Here is a 19858-nt window from a genome sequence, read left to right as displayed (position 1 = left end):
AAGCCAGGACTACCTGCGGTGAAGTTTAACCCAAAGCCTTTCAAAAAGTGGCGGGTTGGCTCTTTTTAATATCTCAATGGTCATCCTGCAAAAACGACGCCTGGCTCCTCATTTTAGGCAGTCACAGAAGCAGCTTTGTAACACAGCGAAGCTAATTAAGGCAGCTAATTAAAACAGGGTCTGCTTGTTGGAAGAGATTTACTTTGAAACCTAGATTACCTCGGGTATTGAATCGGAGAGAAGGCTGTAGAGCTTTTCGTGAGCGCTGTCCCTCACCCCACACCACCTCGCAGAGTCAAAATTCTGCCAGATACGGCCCAAGCAGATAGCCACCCACTGGCGCAGCAGAGGGTGTGGATCATTCAGCTGCTCCAGGCAAATGGCAATCAAGTTCCCTTGGAGGCAAGCTTCCTGCAAGAAAGGGCCTTCATGACATGGCAATCCATTTCTTTCCAGTATATAAATCTTCAGGCCAAGATATTCCCAAGGGGAATGAGGCAGAAATGACTGGGCTTAAATCAGTGCTGTCTTAACTTTTTTTTACTCAAGGTTACTGAGTCAAGCCTCACTTTTTCTTCACTTGTACTCACCTGTCCTGTGTTGTAGTTGTTGACAATCACTGCCAGGATGAAAGCTGTCATTGTTCTGTGTTCAGCCTTAACATATAGACACAAGAATATTTATATTCATGAAATTTGGGTAAAGCAACACAGGAAAGCTTTAGGCAAAAGCTTTAAAGGAGAAATGGCATCTTTGACAAAGATTTGCACTGCTGGAGGACTCCAGGAAGTTGTAAACTTAATATACAAAAATTACGTTATTTAACTGAACAGGAAAATGAGCATGAAAAGCAAACCAATCCTTTTCAGATGGTGATTATGGGTTCCCTCTGATAAGAATTAATTCAACTTCAAAATTGAAGTTTTCTAACGTGATGTCAGACAGTGCTGTTTGAAAATACAAATATCAACAGTCACAAAGTTAATATAGGCAATACATAGTGCAAAGACAGAAATGTGTCCGGATAAGAAGCCTCTTGGAGTTGGTACATTTTCTACCAACTCTATATTCGTGCATGTCAAATCGGCAACCACAGTATTGCTTTGTGCTTCAAGTGCTGATAAAGAACCATACAAAAACATTTTGCAAGGTCACTTGAAAGAGTGAAAATGATTTTTTTCTAACATTTTCCCATGTTACACATTATTAAAAATATACGAGGAAGGAACTGGGCCCCACTGATACATAGAAGTAACTGAAGTTTATAGAAAGAGTGGGATTCTTAGCACAATTATTTTTCTCAACAGACTATATTTATAGTGGGTGCTCACTTAACAACCATTCTCTTAGATAGAATAGAATAGAGCTGGAAGGGACTTTGGAGGTCTTCTAGTCCAGCCCTCTCCTCTAGCAGGAGGACCTATACCATTTCAGACAAATGACTGTCCAGTCTTTTGAAAACCTCCAGTGATGCAGTGCCCATGATTTCTGGAGGCAAGCTTTTCCATTGGTTAATTGTCCTCACTGTCAGGAACTTTCTCCTTAATTCCAGGTTGCTTCTCTCTTTGATCAGTTTCCAACCAAAAGAACAAGAGATGGGGAGAGCCAGGCAGAGAGGAGGAGTTGAAGCAGAGGCAGTTCATTTGAGGCAGGAGAAAAAACGAGGTTTGGCTTAATGGCTTCATATTCCTTGATCTAGCGACTGCAACCAGGACAGCCGGAATTGCTGTCATTAAGTAGTATGATCATGTGATGTTTTGCTTAACAACTGCTTCACTTAAGAACAGAAATTCTGCTCCCAGGTACGCATCTATGGAGATTCTCAGTCATCCGGGTCATGGTTGCCCCAAAGGTGCTTTTTCAAAAGGCAACTGCACTTTCTTTGTTTTTCCTTGAAGGCATTTCACTTCGCATCCAAGACGTTTCTTCAGTTCTGAAGAAGCTTCTTGGATGAGAAGCGAAATGTCTTCAAGGAAAATCAAAGAAAGTCCAACTGTCTTTTGAAAAAGCACCTTTGGGTCCCAGGTAGGGTTGATAAGTGAGGATTATCTGTATAACTATTCTTACACAATAACTTTTTGATATGGAACTATTATTTAGTCTGCTGTGATCTTATTTACAAAGACCGAAGTAGTTCAGTTGAAGAAAAATAATTAAAATGTATTGCTCCTTGTGAAATATAGAATCTCTTACTACAACATTGCTATAAGAATACAAGAGGAGCAGACCAAAGGCTAACCTGTTTTCCAACAACAAACAAGTTCCCTCATTCCAAAAGCAGGGGATGAAGGCAACAGCTTCCCCTTACTCTAACATAAGGCACTCAACAGCTTTTGGATGCTGACGTTTCATTTTGTTCTGACAGAAAGACTACAGCCTAGTTGCATGTTACTTCCATGTAGCTAATGGTGGAAGAAAGGTCCTACCACGTTGGAATAATGCTGCTCCCTGAGCTTGAGCATGAAGAGTTGAATGGGAAAATTTACTTCTGAGCTGGGGCTCTTATACTGGGGGCCCATCTAACAGAATTGTGCACACTGTATAGATCAGGGTTGTCAAACTCAATTTCATTGAGGGCCGCATCAGCATTGCGGTTGCCCTCAGGGGGCCAGGTGGTTATGGCCAGGGTGGGCGTGGCCTACTGGGTGGGCGTGGCTAGAGTGCGTATGGCCTACTGGGTGGACATGGCCACCTCTACATCATTCGCATCAAGGGTGCCTATGGGGGCCTGGGCAAGAGTGGGACAGATCTGAGGGTCTCTGGCAGGAGGAGGGTCTCTGGGCCAGGGCCAAGGCAGTGGGGGCCATTCCCTCACTGTTTCCAGGATGGCTTCGCGGGCCGCATGAAACCACTTCACGGGCCGGATCTGGCCCCTGGGCCTTGTGTTTGACATGTCTGGTATAGATGATTCAGGAGAAATGCTTCAGACCACATGAAAACACAGTGCTTTCCCACTATTCATGAAAAAAGGTACCGTTGCTTTAAGAAACACATTAATTTTAAGGAACCACAGAAGCCTGACAAAAGCGGGTCTGTTACAATCAATAACAGAGAAGTATTGGTGCAAGGTCTGAATCATTTTCAAGGTATGCACAACCCAGTGTGAAAATCAAGGCAACTGTGATAACACAAAGGAATCTCATAGGGAAGCAGCTGGACATAAACAAGACTCTCTTATTCCCATCACGGTGCTCAACAGAGAAAGTCAGGGAAATGAAGTTAGCATAAGAGCACTATCTCAGATACTTTCCTTTTAAATAGGGCATGAATGGCCCATCCAGTCAGTAATTTAATTAACAGACAAGCACACTATCATCATGTTTTATACTAATTAATTCAATAAGATTAATTCAGCCATATTGCATGAAGAAGCATTTTCCCATGCCTTCCCTGAATGCACTGTCAATATTTTTAATTGCTTAAGCAGAGGGAAAAAGTTATATTTACTTTTTTCACTGCTGTTATTCAACAAAGCATACCACATATTAGAATTGCGTAAGAACTCTTACCATCTACAAAACCTCATTAAGTCACATAAGAGTTGCACGTGAGCCAATACACAACACATAAGATGTAAACAGATGGATTTTGGGCGGCGGGGGGGGGAAGCGATGGAAAGGAAAGGGGATTGATTACTTAATCTTACCGGCATATAAGGATCCGCCAAAACAGAAAGGAAATATTTGTGACCATTGTCCTTCACAAGGTCAGCTTGGCATGACTAAAAAACAAGATTGAGGGTAAGGAGAGAAGAAAGAACACAGTTAATTTCAATAACCTGAAAAAATCTTCTTCTAAGCCTTCAGATGATTTATGAATATTTCATGGCGTAGTAATTTTTCTCCTTCAAATTCAATTTTCAATTGATTTGAGAAACAAAATAGCAGAAGTAAGCTTCTTCTGCCAGGACATCAGCCAAGAAATCTTGGTCAAGATTTATATCATGGAAGTAAAGGACATCTGCTCCATGCCCAAGGCCCACAGGCAGCTTTGTTTGCTTGGAGAGTCCTTTGAGGCAATTACCAAAAAACTTTACCTTCAATGAACAGTACATCTTTTGTTCATTCAGTCTGTACAATGAACTAGGAGAACAATCATCTGTAAGCCAGGTGTAGTGAAAAAACAATCTTCTTCCACAATAGTCAACTGTATTTTTTTTCCTAACTGATAAAATCTAAGGGCTCTTCTGGTTCATCTTTTGTAAAATCTACGCATAAAGCCTCGAGAAGAGGGAACAAACTTAAAGTCTGACATACTTTTTCTTTCAACAGTTACACTGGGTGACTCCTTTGGCACTCATATCTTTTTTTTATTGTCTGACTAAAATCAAGTCTCCTCAATGTATGTAGTTACAAGTCATAATTGTATATGTACACACATTCCGCCAACACGATCATTATCTACATATATCACCAAGTCTTTCTTTCTTTTGACGAAATTGCTCAAGCTGTTCTTGAGCTCAGATAGAGATGGGAAGCAAGGGACATCACAAGCACCCTAGCACAGAGTTCCCCAACATTTTGGGCACCAGGGACCGGTTCCGTGGAGAGAGGTTTTTCCATGGGCCGGAGGGGGGCTGTTTTTGTGTGCTGCCTGGGGCTTCGCTTGTTTGTGCTGGCATGCCGCGGCCTGGTACTGATCCACAGACCAGGGATTGGGGACCCCTGTCCTAGCACACACGATCACAAAGGCATTGATTTTGCTTTCATCTTTTTTTGAAAGTGGGTGCTGAAGAAATAAAACACTGCTTTACTGCTGCTCTGTTCTTGGTAATATCTAATTGATATGGATGAATACAGTTGCTGAGGCACAGAGGATTCTTTATGTGAAGGTCTGTACACGACAATAAGGCAGAGAAACTTCCATATTACAGTTCTGCTGTGCTGCTTGAAAGAGAGCAAAGGGGGCCACTGCTGCAGTCCTTTATGTCAATTCAAAACCACTGCTCACCCCATTAAATATACAACATAGGTTTAATTTTTTCCCCTCTACCCAGAATTGATATTTTTTTTAAAAATTATATCGTATCTCCTTTTCTTTATCTTAGTTCTACATGTTGCAATGTAAAAAAGGATGCTCTGTAAACAAACAAACAAGCTTTTTAGGAGCTCTGATTCTTAGGGGAAGGAAATCAGAAGAGGACTAAAATCTATAACAGAAAGTCCTGAGACTCATATGAAAAACAACAGATGGAAAAATATTCAAAGTATTAAGCTGGGACCGGATGCCAAAGCATAAATGAATTAGAAAAAAAAGCCAAAGTTTATACTTCATCTGTTTAATATTTTACAGAAAAGTTGGAGCAATGGCAGAGAAAAAATAGTTATCAAACTATTGTATTGCTGATTAAGCTTGAAGAAACTATAATGGGAGAAAAACAGACAGGAGAACATGGGCTTTGAGATAAGAGTGAAGAAGAAACTAATTTTATTAGGCAGAGCTGGGTGTGTGTGTTGAGGGGAAGTCATATACATTTTTTAGATGTTGAAGATTTTGAGTATTCCTTCTACCGGTGATACTAATTAGGATTGTTGGGAATTCTAGTCATACCTGGAGGGCCTTGTTTCTCCTTCTCTGAATTACAGCTTTAATTACAAGATTAAGACTAGAAAAATTACAATATCAGGGAAAACCTCAGAACAGGAAATAATTTTCACGGAGTAGAAACTATTAAAAAATAAACCAAATATCTCTCCAGGGGCATGCCTGATAGCCTCATCAAAATTCAAGTACATTTGCTTAGATTTTATGGAAAACAATGCACAAACACAAACACACATGTAGACACGCCCCAGGCTGTCAAGATAAAGACTTCAGTAAAACCACCAATACTGAAACATATTCTAAAACAATAAGCATTAATTGTATAGATTCTTCTGTCTAAATAAATACTCAGAATTAATTCACCTGAAGCATGTATCAAATGTGTATGTTGGTAGGAACAGCTTCATCTTCAGTTAGATCAATTCTGATTCTTCAGAAATTCTACTTATACTAAAAATTTAAATTTATTACAATTGTACTATTATTATGAGTATTTGTATACCATTCTAGGGCCTGATGGTATTGAGGTGGTATATAAACTGCAGAAATGAATTCATTAAAAAAGAATACATCCCATAGGATAGACCAGATATTGGGATGTTGCAATTTAGGGGCCATTCACACATGAACAAGCAGTCATATATGGGTCACTCTGAATGGCTACCTCTGGCGTTTGCTTAATGAAGAAAGCCATATACTCAGTAGTGGGATTCAGCCAGTTTGCACCACTTCAGGAGAACTGATAGCTAATTTTTTGTTGCCCAGGCCCAGAATGGACTTCTGGAAGCGGCATCCACACAGAACCGGTTGTTCACATATTTGAATCCCACCACTGCATATACTGTATGTACAGCTGCTTCCTCCACAGATGAAAGTTCTTTTTGTGAGGACTCCATGGTAAGTTGGAGCATGTGGAATAGCTTGTCACATCGAATAATTACTATTGGGAACAAATCATAGCAACCTCTGCATGAGTCTTTATCCACTTGTATCGATCCTACAATTGCAAGAAAAAGTATGTGAACCCTTTGGGATTACGTGGAGTTTTGCATGAATTGGCCATAAAATGTGCTCTAAACGTCATGTAAGTCACAACAATAGAAAAACACAGTCTTATTAAAATAATACTACACAAACATTAGCTGTTGTCATGTTTTGATTGAACATAAGATGGAAACATTCACAGTGCAGGGTGGAAAAAGTATGTGAACCTTTGGACTTAATAACTGGTTGACCCTCCTTTGGCAGCAATAACCTCAACCAAACGTTTTCTGTAGTTGCAGATCAGACCTGCACAACGATCTGGAGTAATTTTGGACCACTCCTCTTCACAAAACTGTTTCAGTGTAGCAATATTCTTGGGATGTCTGGTGTGAATCGCTCTCTTAAGGTCATGCCACAGCATTTCAATCAGGTTGAGGTCAGGACTCTGACTGGGCCACTCCAGAAGGCTTATTCTGTTCTGTTGAAGCCACTGTTTTGTTGAATTACTTGTATGCTTTGGGTCATTGTCCTTTTACATCACCCATCCTCTGCAGAGCTTCAGTTGGCGGACAGATGGTCGTACGTTTTCCTGCAAAATGTCCTGATAAACTCTGGAATTCATTTTCCCATCAATGACAACAATCCGTCCAGGTCATGAGGCAGCAAAGCAGCCCCAAACCATGATGCTCCCTCCGTCATGTTTTACATGGGGATGAGGTTTTGATGTTGGTGTGCTGTGCCTTTTTTTCTCCACACATAGTGTTGTGTGTTTTCCCCAAACAACTCAATTGTGGTTTCATCTGTCCACAGTATATTTTGCCAGTAGTGCTGTGGAACATCCAGGTGCTCTTTTGCAAACTTCAAACGTGCTGCAATATTTTTTTGGGACAGCAGTGGCTTCCTCCGTGGTGTCCTCCCACGTACTCCATTCTTGTTTAATGTTTTCCTTATTGTAGATGTGTCAACAAAAATGTTAGCATGTACCAGAGATTTCTGTAGGTCTTTAGCTGACACTCTAGGATTCTTCTTTACCTCATTAAGCATTATGCGCTGTGCTCTTGCAGTCATTTTTACAGGACGACCACGCCTAGGGAGAGTAGCAACAGTGCTAAACTTTCTCCATTTGTAGACAGTCTGTCTTACCGTGGACACATGAACATCAAGATTTTTGGAGATACTTTTGTAACCCTTTCCAGCTTCATGCAAGTCAACAATTCTTGATCATAGGTCTTCTGAGAGCTCTTTTCTGCGAGGCATGGTTCACATCAGACAGTGCTTCTTGAGACCAGTAAACCCAAAACAGGTGTGTGTTTTTAATAATAATAATAATAATAATAATAATAATAATAACAACAACAATAATAACAATAATAATAATAATTTTATTTGTATACCGCCCTTCTCCCGAAGGACTCAGGGCGGTGAACAGGGCAATACATGTTAAAAGACAAGAATACAAAAATTAAAAGAGATTAAACTAGATGCCCAAAAACTATAACAATAAGTTAAAATACATAAAAAGCAATAAAACCCAAACCCATCACCCATCAGGCCAGGCCGGCTTGTTCGAACAGATAGGTCTTTAGATCGCGCCGGAAGGAGCGAAGGTCGGGCGCCATCCGGAGCTCAACCGGAAGATGGTTCCATAAATCCGGCGCGCCCACAGAGAACGCCCTCCCCCTGGGGGCCACCAGTCGACATTCTTTGACTGGTGGCACCCTGAGGAGGCCCACTCTGTGGGAGCGCACTGGGCGGAGGGAAGTTGATGCCAGCCGCAGGTGCTCCCTGAGGTATTCTGGACCCATGCCATGAAGGGCTTTGTAGGTCATTACCAGCACCTTGAATCTCACACGGAAGACAACTGAAAGCCAATGCAGCTCGCGGAGCAGGGGTGTAACATGGGAGTATCGGGAAACTCCCAACACAACTCTCGCGGCTGCATTCTGTACCAGTTGGAGCCTCCGAGTGGTCCTCAAGGGCAGCCCCATGTAGAGAGCGTTGCAGTAGTCCAAACGAGAGGTCACGAGCGCATGAGTGACCGTACGCAAGGCATCCCGGTCTAGATAGGGCCGCAACTGGCGCACCAGGCGAACCTGGGCGAAGGCCCCCTAGTCACATTTACTATATGGTCTTCTAAAGAAAGCTGTGAATCTAGGAGGACTCCCAAATTGCGAGACCTATCTATGGGGGGTAATAACTCACCCCCCATAGAAAGAGATGGAATATTCTGAATATCTCGAGATGCCGGTACGCACATGACAGCTGTCAGCAACACATCCAATATCATCACACTGATTGGAGTCAAGGTTGGCTCACTCCTGGCTCCAATTAGCTCTTGGAGAAGTCATTAGGCTAGGGGTTCACATACTTTTTCCACCCTGCACTGTGAATGTTTCCATCTTATGTTCAATTAAAACATGACAACAGCTAATGTTTGTGTAGTATTATTTTAAGCAGACTGTGTTTTTCTATTGTTGTGACTTACATGACGTTTAGAGCGCATTTTATGGCCAATTCATGCAGAATTCCACGTAATCCCAAAGGGTTCATATACTTTTTCTTGCAACTGTACATCAGTTTGTATGTTAGGAGTTAACATAATAAAAGTCTGATGATATGGATCTGAAAAAAAATTCTTATACCACCAAAAAGCATATTAACAAATTGGGAACAGGTTAATATCTTTGATAGTATTTTCAAACCTACCTCTTTTATTTTCTCCTCAGTTAAGTGGATGTTTGTTCTTTATGAATTTACAAAGCCAATGTAGGGTAATGATAATTGTTGTACAGGAATAGGGGAAACATGTGTTTTAGTCCCCTCAGCCATGGGATGGCTTTAGACCAGCAGTCTCCACCTTTCCAGCTTGGTGGTCCAGTGTGGAGGGGGAGAGGAAATGGTTTTGTGAGAGTGATGGATGTGTGCACGTGCACAGCTCCATTTGGGTGACTGGCGGTGTACGCGCCCACCACTCACGCAAGGGGAGTTTTATGTGTGAGTGCATGTGCCTGCTGCTTGCACAAGGGGAATTTCACTCATGCGAGGGGAGCTATGCGCACACACACTTGCCTGATGCTTTTCATGCCCTGGTTCTGAATGGACTGTGGTCCAGTAGTGGGCCATGGCCCTGGAGTTAGGGACCCCTGCTTTAGAATAATTACTCTCACTTAACATGTCTCACAGAATTGTTATGGGGAAAAATAAAGGGGGGTTGAGATATATACATTGCCTGAGCTCTTGTAGAAAAGCCAAAGTATATATGTAGTCCTCAACTTACGACCAAAATTGAGCCCAAAATTCATTGCTAAGCAAGGAAGATATTTAAATGAATTTTGCCCCATTTTACAACCTTTCTTGCTACAGCTGTTATGTAAATCACTGCAGTTAAGTTAGTAATACGGTTGTTAAGTGAATCTGGCTTCCCCACTGATAGTGTTTCTCAGAAGGTTACAAAATGTAATTAACTGACCCTGGGACACTGCATCCATCATAAATACATGCCAGTTGTCAAGCAGCTGAATTTTGATCACATGACCATTGGTCATCAGTGTGAAAAATGGTCATAAGTCACTATTTTCAAGGCCGTTGTAACTTGGAATGGTCACTAAATGAATGGTTGTAAGTCAAGGACTACCTGCAAATCAAATAACTAAATGTCTATGGAGATTCTCAATCATCCAGGTCATGGTTGTCCCAAAGGTGCTTTTTCAAAACTGGACTTTTTCAACTGGACTTTGTTTTTTCCTTGAAGATGTTTCGCTTCTCACCCAGGAAGCTTCTTCAGTTCTTCAGGAAAAAGTCTTTAAGAAAAAAACAAAGAAAGTCCAGTTGTCTTTTGAAAAAGCACTTTTGGGGTAACTAACTAAACAGGATTATAAACTGCTTGACAGTTAGAGATGGCAAGCAATCTCAGACATTGCATGCCATCTGTAACTGAGGTGGTCCTCCTAGGGATCCTGGAGCAGGGCATACTGAAAGCACAGCAGAAATTCGTCAGATCTTTCAGTTCTCCATAAAAACACCATCCTCCATTTTGTTAGTGTTTAATAATGAGGATGGGACATACTCTTGTTTTTCCACGAGGAAGAATTTCCCTTGGAAGTGAACTTTCCTCACATTTCCCATGAGATGACAATTAAACAAACAAGAACCCAGCAGCCTGATTTGTAGCTCCAAGAATTCCCATTATCAACTGTTTTCTGAGATACCCTTTACTAGCACTTAGGCTCAGGCTTTGGGGATGACATATTAAGGCCAGAAAAAGAGGACAAATGAATATAAATACAAATATATTTACATAAAAGGCAAAAGTTACATTCCAAAGAAGGAAGAAAGTTGACTTGAATCTTCCTTTTGGATAATACATAACAGGCACTTCAGGAACGGTGCCAATGCATTTTTTAATCTGTAATAAGGCATAAAGAAAGGTAGGACATAATTGTCAAAAGAAAGAAGTTAAGAAAGACACAAATGAAGAAGAATACAGTACTCCATTGCTGAGGTAATTAACAATGCCTATTACAGAGAGCTACGGAAAGAAAGTGGTGCTTTTTGCCCTGGGAGACTGAGGGTTGAAGACTACTTATGTTGGAATTCTTTTCAACAGTGTTGCCCAATATATGTAGGTATATTGTGCTGCCACCACATGGTTGTTTGGGGAAATTATAATATGCTATCTTGACCTGGTCAGCCAACTCCTCCTTCCCTATGACATATTTCCTCCTTCTCCTGATCATGTGCCTTACACCCCTCCCCTTTCTGGGATGGACTTCCTCCTTCTTTCTCCCTGGGGACTCTCCTCCTCCATAACCGGCAGATACATGTGCTCCTCCATAACTGGCAGACACACGCGCAGACTGTGAGTCGATACTGTCTTTTGACCTTGGAAATATCGTGCGTTATCATCTAATTCACCTCATCTGCTGTAATCTACTCTGCATGCAAATAAAGGTATTTCTGGATGCTAAAAGATATTTTTATGAGTTCTGCTATCTGGAAAGAATTGTTAATAGTGATAACATCTGCTTATACAGACCAGCACAGGGGTCTTAACAAAGGGATCAATCACAATACAGCAGTTTGATCCAGAATAGTCAAAAGACAGTTTGAACTCCTTGCCTGCCTGAAATTAAAAAAAAGGGAGATGATTTAATTCGTCATTCTCCAGTTGATTCTGCAAGAGACAGAGTCGTTCTTCTAGGATCTGTGCTTCTGTGAACTGTTGTCTCTTCCTGTCTTCCTGAGGAGACCAGCCAAAAGACCTGTTAAAATCTTACTGCCTCTTTGTCATTGAATTTATAGCCAGCGTCTTAAAGTAATTTTGGAGAGACTTTGAAATGCAAATGAATTTCTGCTGAGATCTACTTTGAATGTTTACAAATGTTCCTAATTGCAAAGAGAGACTGTTTGTTTGTAATTTTCAAGCCTTTGTGAAATCAAATGCAGGACCAAAAATTTCCCTGTCTGTCTTCTCCAAAGGGAAACTGCCTTTTCCCCAAAATTGGACTGGAAAGATCACAGATATCCTGTGTTGCAAACCCAATTTGTGTTTAGAGCTGAATTTTACTCAAAAAAGGAAAAAAGTTTGTCAGTTTGCTAAACTCCCTTTTTTAAGAGACTTCTTAGAGCAGCCATAAAGGGGCCATAAAACAATTAGTTGCCTTGGTAACCAAGTCCCTGGTTTACTGCTGAGTGAAAGAGGCCCCTACCCTTGGAATGCAGGAAGTAAACAGCAAGCTTGGATTTATGTTAGAGCAGGCAGCAACCTATGGTGGCCAAACTGAAACGTTTATACTGTCTGCAAATTTAAACTGCATGTGAAGCTGTATAGACAGAGAAAGATATTGATTCACACTTATGACAAGCCATGAAAGCATCTTTATATGAAAAAAAACAAGTGATTTAGCTAACAATCCTAAAATATATCTTTTGAATCTCCAGAGGGGAGATTATTCAGCAAGCCTACAGTTAAGTTACTTGCAACTGAAGGCCTAAAGCAAAGCAATCCTATCCAGTCCCGCTAGCTCTAAACAAAGGAACAAGGAGCAAATTAACCTTCGTTAATGGCATAGTTTACAGCCTACGGTTGACATTCTTAACATGGACAGGCAGTTTCTTAAGAGTTCCAGACCGGCTTACAACTTGTGGTCCTAAGAAGAAACAATTTGGCTGACCTTGTGTCCAAGTGAAGGCTAGGGGCAATAACAGGCTTGTATTTGCTCATGCAGAACAGCGCACTCCCCAGTGGCTGATCTGCAAATAACAGGCTTGCTTCCAAACAGCGACCTCTAGTGGTCAAAGGGTGAACTTCATTGAAGCACCCACTTAGGCAAGCAGCACCCCGGTGGCTGCTCTGCAAATAAAAGACTTGTTCTGAGGCACGTGGAGTGCCCCCTAGAGGTCAAAGGGTGAACTTCGCTGAAGTACCCACTCACGCAAGCAGCACCCAGGTGGCTGCGCAAAGGTGAAAACTGTTTGTACAACGAAAGTTGTTTAAACCATCTTCTGAGCTACTGTTCATCTGCTTAAAGAGCACACAGGTTTTAACAAAGGGATCAATCACAATACAGCAGTTTGATCCAGAATATATATGCATAATTCTGTATTTATTAACTAGTTTATTTTTGTCATATTTATGTAGTGTATATTGGAGTTTGTGACCTTTTGAGAGCTTTATGCAATGAAATTTCATTTTAATGTATGCCGATTAGTGTACATTCAAAGTGACAATAAAGTTATTATTCTATTCTATTCTATTCTATTCTATTCTATTCTATTCTATTCTATTCTATTCTATTCTATTCTATTCTATTCTATTCTATTCTATTCTATTCCATTCCATTACTAATTGTTAAGGAAAGGAGATAGTTTCCTACTAGAATCACAAGGTCTCATGTCATCTGAAAAAAGACGACTCTGCCATGGGAGCCTATGCTATATGGATTGTTAATGCATATGCATTTCATTAGGATATCAGTGGCTATGACATCATACTACTCTTTATAATTTCTGCATGTAGGATGTTTCATGTACAGCTTTATACTAATGTGATTGTTTCTCACTTATTTATTATAAGCATCAGATTGACACCACTCTTGTTAGTATGATGCATTAATTCTCCCTAAATTTATGTGCCATCAGAAATGGAGGATAACATCAATTATGCTTCTTTTATTATAGTCACTACTTTTAGTGATGTGCAATTTTTCTGTGTAGGCTGAACATTAATTTGATTCAAGGACTGATCATTGCCTGAGTATAGTTGCATTTATTGACCGACTTATCCATAACAGTTTTTCTTAAAGTGAGGGTCATGACTCCCACCGAGACAATGGATTATGAGGCAGTATCTTCTGAGCTTGGCTTTTCCAAGCAGACTTACATTGGTTTCATGTAAAACTATGAAAACTTTGGCCATTTTACGTGACCTGTTGAGGAAATTAAGACAGAGGGGAAGGAAGGAGGAACTGCAGAGTGAACCACCAAGGTTGGACATAGATTTACAAGTGCCAGGCTGAAAGGTGAAGTGAAGATGGGTTGTGACTATTATCTCAGTTTCATTGCCTTGAGATAGAAAGCACCAAAAGAAACTCAGAGCCTATCAGATGTCTATAGAGATTCTCAATCATCCAGGTCATGGTTGTCCCAAAGGCGCTTTTTCAAGATGCAACTGTACTTTCTTTGTTTTTTCATTGAAGACATTTCATTTTTTATCTAAAAACTGGAGAAGCTTCTTGGATGAGAAGCTAAACGTCTTCAAGGAAAAAACAAAGAAAGTACAGTTGCCTTTTGAAAAAGCACCTTTGGGTCACAGCCTACCAGTGTTTCCAAGCATTTTAAGAGAACCAGGGAAAATATTTTATTTCCTTTTCAATTCTCTTTTCCTGACTTTGATGAATGAAAATAGCAGTCTTCAGAAGGAGACTCAGATTTCAAGAATTATTCACAAGAAAGCAGATTCATTCTTTTCATTAAAAATATTTCTATTTCTTTTTTAAAAAACAAACTTCTGCTTATTTCCAATTAAAGAATTTTATTTAAGTAATACCTTAAACTAACTATACTCAAAGAATGAAATGTTCATGTGGACAAGAGATATTCAATCAAAGCATGCACAAAAATATTCAGAAGAAAGGCTCATTCATATTTATACTGACTAAATGGCAGATCTTTAATTCTACAGGCTGCTAAAGGAATGTGGATTATTGCATAATGATAATATCCTTCCCTTTCTGCATTTCAAATTCTTTGTTAATCCTACAGCCAAAAGAATAAAATATCGAAGATACTTCTGTTCAGGGAAACACACATTAAAAGCTAACAGGAAGAAAGTAAGTAGGTATTTTGAACTTCACTGTTTATGTTCAGTGCAGATATTTTGCATGCTATCAGCAGTCAGGATAATTCATGTATGAAAAATGTATGAAAATATATGAAAAAGTCTTTAAAAACTTTGGTATTATTTGTTCACTTAGATTTCCTTTATCTGTCAGTAAGGCCTATGAAGTTCCGATAATATTCAGCAGCAAAGACATCTGAAAGGGACAAATCCTTTTTAAAATAACTATATATAGTGAAGCACAGCTCTCTAACTGAACCAAGCTCAAACTAAGTCTGCTTCAAAGTTGTGTTATTTATACTTGCATTTTGCTCTCTCCTATGGACATCTAGAATACTGATTAGTTTTCCACCCACTATGCTCTGTCATTTCCACAGTATCATGCACTTCCAGACACTGTAATTCTTACAACAACCTTTGAAGGCATTGACTTAAGGTATTATTAAATTACATGTGATACCTGAGAGAAATTAATCTGTCTAGCACTAAATTCATACAGAGGGAAGATATGAACTGAGTATTTTCTGAATCACAGCTCAATTTGTAACTCGTAAGTCTATACCAAAGCAGTAGTTGGACATCAAATTGAAAAAAAATATATCTCTGTAACCCCCTTCCTTAATTCTACTATTTGATTTTTTCCCCATTGCACAATTCTAAAGATGCAACTCAAAAGAACAATTAATTGCAACATTATTCTTATGGCAAATACAAAAAACTACAGTTTCTAGTATGTGATTACAGCAACTGAGGAGCACTTAAGTTGTGCTCCTAGGATATTTGCCCACAGTCATCATTCTCTGACATAAGTGTTAAAAAAACAACTAGCTCCGGAACACAATGGCCACATCAGAAATGCCTTCATCAGGGCCTGAACCTTATTAGAGGATCGTTTATTATTTTATTATTATTAATTTATTTGTATGCTGCCCATCTTGCTACCAAGCAATTCTGGGCACTTGTGAGTAGTGGTGGTCAGGAACTGGACAATTCCCTTTCCTCACATCATTATCCTTCCTCTTCAGACATCATTTACATTTTATGCTTTTTTAAAAAAAAATACTCTGAGAAATTGTCAGGGAAATTAACAATGTATTCAAATTCAACACCATATTGCAATATTACAAATACATTGTCCTCTTAAGTTTCCTAGTATTGGGCAGCAAATCATGGCTTGAATAAATAAGACCATATCCTTCTTGGTCCCATTTTCAAAGAAGAGATTATGTCCTCTACTCCCACAGACAAATGTTATTGTTCTTATAGATCTGCACAGTGTTGCATGCCTTATTCAGTGAATATATTTTTATTCTGAATTATACATGGAGGTTTGATTGCCCAGCTAAGCAAAAACATTCATCAAAGATAAGCTCCTTTTTTCGAAAAAAGGTTGAGGACTATTTTTCATTTTCTTTGCTGTCTAAAATCCTTTTAGACATTATTCAAAATATATTTAATAACACTAAACATAACTCTAGATTAGCGGGAAAAGATGCCAGAGCTTGATCATGGCTCCTGCTTGTGGTAAGAGCATTAATCAGACAAGACAATATAAAGAATCAGTCAACAACAGTCAATCCTGACAAGACTGAGTGGCTGTTCATACCGGCATCTCGGGCTGACCAGCCTTCTCCATCATTAACAATAGGGGATGAGGTATTACCCCCTGTTGATAGGGCTCGCAACTTGGGAGTCCTCCTGGATTCACGGCTCAGTTTGGAAGATCATATAGGAGCCGTGACCAGGGGGGCTTTTGCCCAGATTCGCCTGGTGCGCCAGTTGCGTCCCTATCTGGACCAAGATGCTCTACGTACAGTCACTCATGCGCTCGTGACCTCCCGGTTAAACTACTGCAATGCCCTCTACATGGGGCTGCCCTTGAGGACCACCCGAAGGCTTCAACTGGTGCAGAATTCAGCCACGCGAGTTTTGATGGGAGCTTCCCGATACTCCCGTGTAACACCTCTTCTCCGTGAGCTGCATTGGCTTCCGGTTGTCCTCTGGGTGAGATTCAAGGTGCTGGTAATGACCTATAAAGCCCTAAATGGCTTGGGTCCGGACTATCTAAGGGAACACCTGCTGCCGGCATCATCTTCCCATTGTCCTGTGCGCCCCCACAGGGAGGGCCTTCTCAGGGTACCACCGGTTAATGAATGCTGGCGGGTTATTCCCAGGGGAAGGGCGTTCTCTGTGGGTGCGCCTGCCCTATGGAACCAATTACCCACAGAACTTAGGACTGCCCCCGACCTTTGCTCATTTCGCCGGGACCTGAAAACTTGGCTCTTTGATCTGTTTGGTCCAGACTGTGGGGTTGTTAATTTAACTGGGTTTTAGATTTACTCTTGGGGCTTGAATTTAATTTAATTGTTTTATTTGTTTTTAATTTTTTGTATTCATGGTTTTAACTGCCCTGTAAACCGCCCTGAGTCCTACGGGAATAGGACGGTATACAAATATAAGTCCAATAAACATAAACATAAACATAAACATAAACCCACTAAAATAAAAATAAATAAATAAATAAATGAACAACAACATGTAGAATTTTAGGCTTTAAAAAAAGCTTTTGATGTTGTAATTTTTGCAGTAGCTAATAATTTTCATTTGCAATTACTTTAATGTGCAATGTATGCTGAACATTTGTAAACACAGCAGGCAGACTAACAGAAGTATATGAAAAGCAAAGGAATATTTGTCCACATATAAAATATTGTCTGGTACAGAATAGATACAACTAATATTAGATTACAAAAACACTAGATAGTCAGAGAAAAATGAAGAGTCTTCACTTTACTATTGTCTATGATGATCATATTTCCAGCATGGTTTATTTTCATACCTATAAGTTACTTGAAGGAATTCATTCCAAAATAGACCAATTTATTTAGATAGTATTAATCTGTTAGATTAATTAGCCAGCAAAAATGGTTTGGACTTTGAGAATTTTATTTGTTTAAACTTCAGCTTAGGTTAGAGAGTAGAGGTCATGTCCAGACTCGAAAATTTCATCTACTGTGTATTTTCTACTCCTTGGCCCCAAAAGCTGATAGCCTAATAATGGATATTTTATAGTTTTCAATGAAGGTGTAATTCCCCAGCTGAATGACTCACTGCTTAAAAATATTTTATATTTCATTACAAACACTGTAATTTGGTTTCCCAATTTTTCTATATTCTTGCAGAAATCAGTTTAAATTTATTGTCAGGTAATAACAGTCAATTTCCAATGAAAGAGGAAAAGATGTAAACAAAGCTGTTTTTCTTTTTTTTAACAGTAGGCCCAAAAGTTAAATTTCAACCACCAGACAAAGTTAATTTTGTAGCTCTTCCTTCATCTGGAAACAACTCTTCTTACTTTTAGGCAAGCAATCATTGGAAAGAGAACTTTTCAAGTTTTCTATAAGGCTGTGCCTTGGAATGTCTGGAAGTTTGAATATAGCCTCTCTTTGTAACACCTTAAAGCAACATTTTCCCTATGACCTTTAAAGAGCTGCAAGCAGGCGCAATGTTCATGTTCCCACGTGCTGTGAAGTACCTTTTGTAAGTGAATCCAAAAGCCCTACACGGATACAGCTAGTCCTTGACTTACAACCACAACTGAGTCCAAAATTTCCATTGCTAAGCAAGGCAGTTGTTAAGTGAATTTTGTCCCATTTTATCACTTTTTTGACCCAGTGATTAAGTGAATCACTACTGTTGTTCAGGGAATCATATGGTCATTAAGTGAATCTGGTTCCCCCCCCCCCCACTGACTTTGCTTATTGGAAGCCGGCTGGGAAGGTTACAAATGTTGATCACCTGATCCCGGGACAGTGCAACTGTCATATATACATGCCAGTTGACAAGTGCTCAAATTTTCATCATGTGACCATGGGGATGCTGTAACAGTCCTAAGTGTGAAAACCAGTCACAAGCCACTTTTTTTTAGTTACAGTACCACTGTTAACTTTGAATGGTCAGTAAACGAATGGTTGTAAGTTGAGGACCACCTGTATAGTATTTTTGCTTTTTTCAATTAACACTTAATGGTTACTCACACTGTCCACTGCAAGGATTTTGGCCCAGATGAAAACCAGTAGAGGCCTTAGTTCTCGAGCAGAACTTTGAAGCAGTTTTAATACATAGGGGAAAATGCCAACAGATAAAGCCTAACAGAAAAGACAATTGAGAAAGGATATAAATATAGGACTGGCATTGAGAACTTCCTGCCCCCACCTCTGGCAGTAATGATGTTAAAGAGCTAATATCTGCACATTTGTTTCCTGTCAACTTCATTCCTAGTTGCTGTGCAATATTTTTAATTATCTGGTTTTACCAAAAGTTGACTGATTATTTTTTTGTTCAGTACTTAATGTACTATAGTAGTTTTCCATATGACAATTTGGAACTCATTCAGGTGTGTTATTGCTAAACATTGAAAAATTACAGCACATCTTTCATTTGATCATGATGTTTAGAGATACGGAAAATTGTTCTGTCTGGAAAATCACTATGCAAAAGTTCTGAAATGTAGAGTAAGTTTTCTCAAATCTAGTCACAATCTATTAGATAAATTATCAGTGTATTTCTTAAAAGGGAAAATGACATTTTGATAAAAATACTGAATGTGAATCTTTAAATTGCACCACTATTTAAGATTTTAAACATATTCGGATATACCCAAAACCCAAACATAATTATTCTTTCTTAACCTCCCACATCCTTTCCCTTTCCCTCAATTTATTTTTCATTTTAACACTGGGGCTTTCAAAGTTTCTGTCTTGTTTTCTAAATTAAAAAGCAAAGTTGGAACAGCTCCGATTTTTACATGGTGCTAAGCAGCCTCCTTTTAAGGTCTAGAGTCTAGACAGTCCTTGTGTGAATAAAAATTATAATAGCTGGAAGCTCTTCTAGTTGTAATTCTCATTTTATTCTAGGAAATTGTTCATTACCAGCATGCCTACAAGAAAGTGCCTGAACAGTCCAATTAGATCTTTTTAATATCATTAGGTG

At 39.5% G+C, this 19858-nt stretch overlaps 1 protein-coding gene across 1 annotated transcript in view; it reads right to left on the bottom strand.

Annotated features, from left to right (window-relative positions):
- Positions 1 to 19858, bottom strand: part of RPTOR (regulatory associated protein of MTOR complex 1) — a 438767-nt gene that overhangs the window by 141963 nt on the left and 276946 nt on the right. Inside the window, exons 13-16 of the mRNA XM_083354435.1 lie at positions 18904 to 19014; positions 3647 to 3721; positions 591 to 656; positions 220 to 411 (exon numbers count right to left, since the gene is read on the bottom strand). Of these exons, the coding sequence (XP_083210561.1) occupies positions 220 to 411; positions 591 to 656; positions 3647 to 3721; positions 18904 to 19014 (444 nt within the window). The remainder of the gene's footprint in view (positions 1 to 219; positions 412 to 590; positions 657 to 3646; positions 3722 to 18903; positions 19015 to 19858) is intronic.

This window comes from Vipera ursinii (genome assembly GCF_947247035.1).
Source record: "Vipera ursinii genome assembly, chromosome: 2".
Lineage (NCBI taxonomy): Eukaryota > Metazoa > Chordata > Lepidosauria > Squamata > Viperidae > Vipera > Vipera ursinii.
Note: the sequence above shows the minus strand (reverse complement) of the source record. Positions and strands in the feature narration are given on the sequence as shown.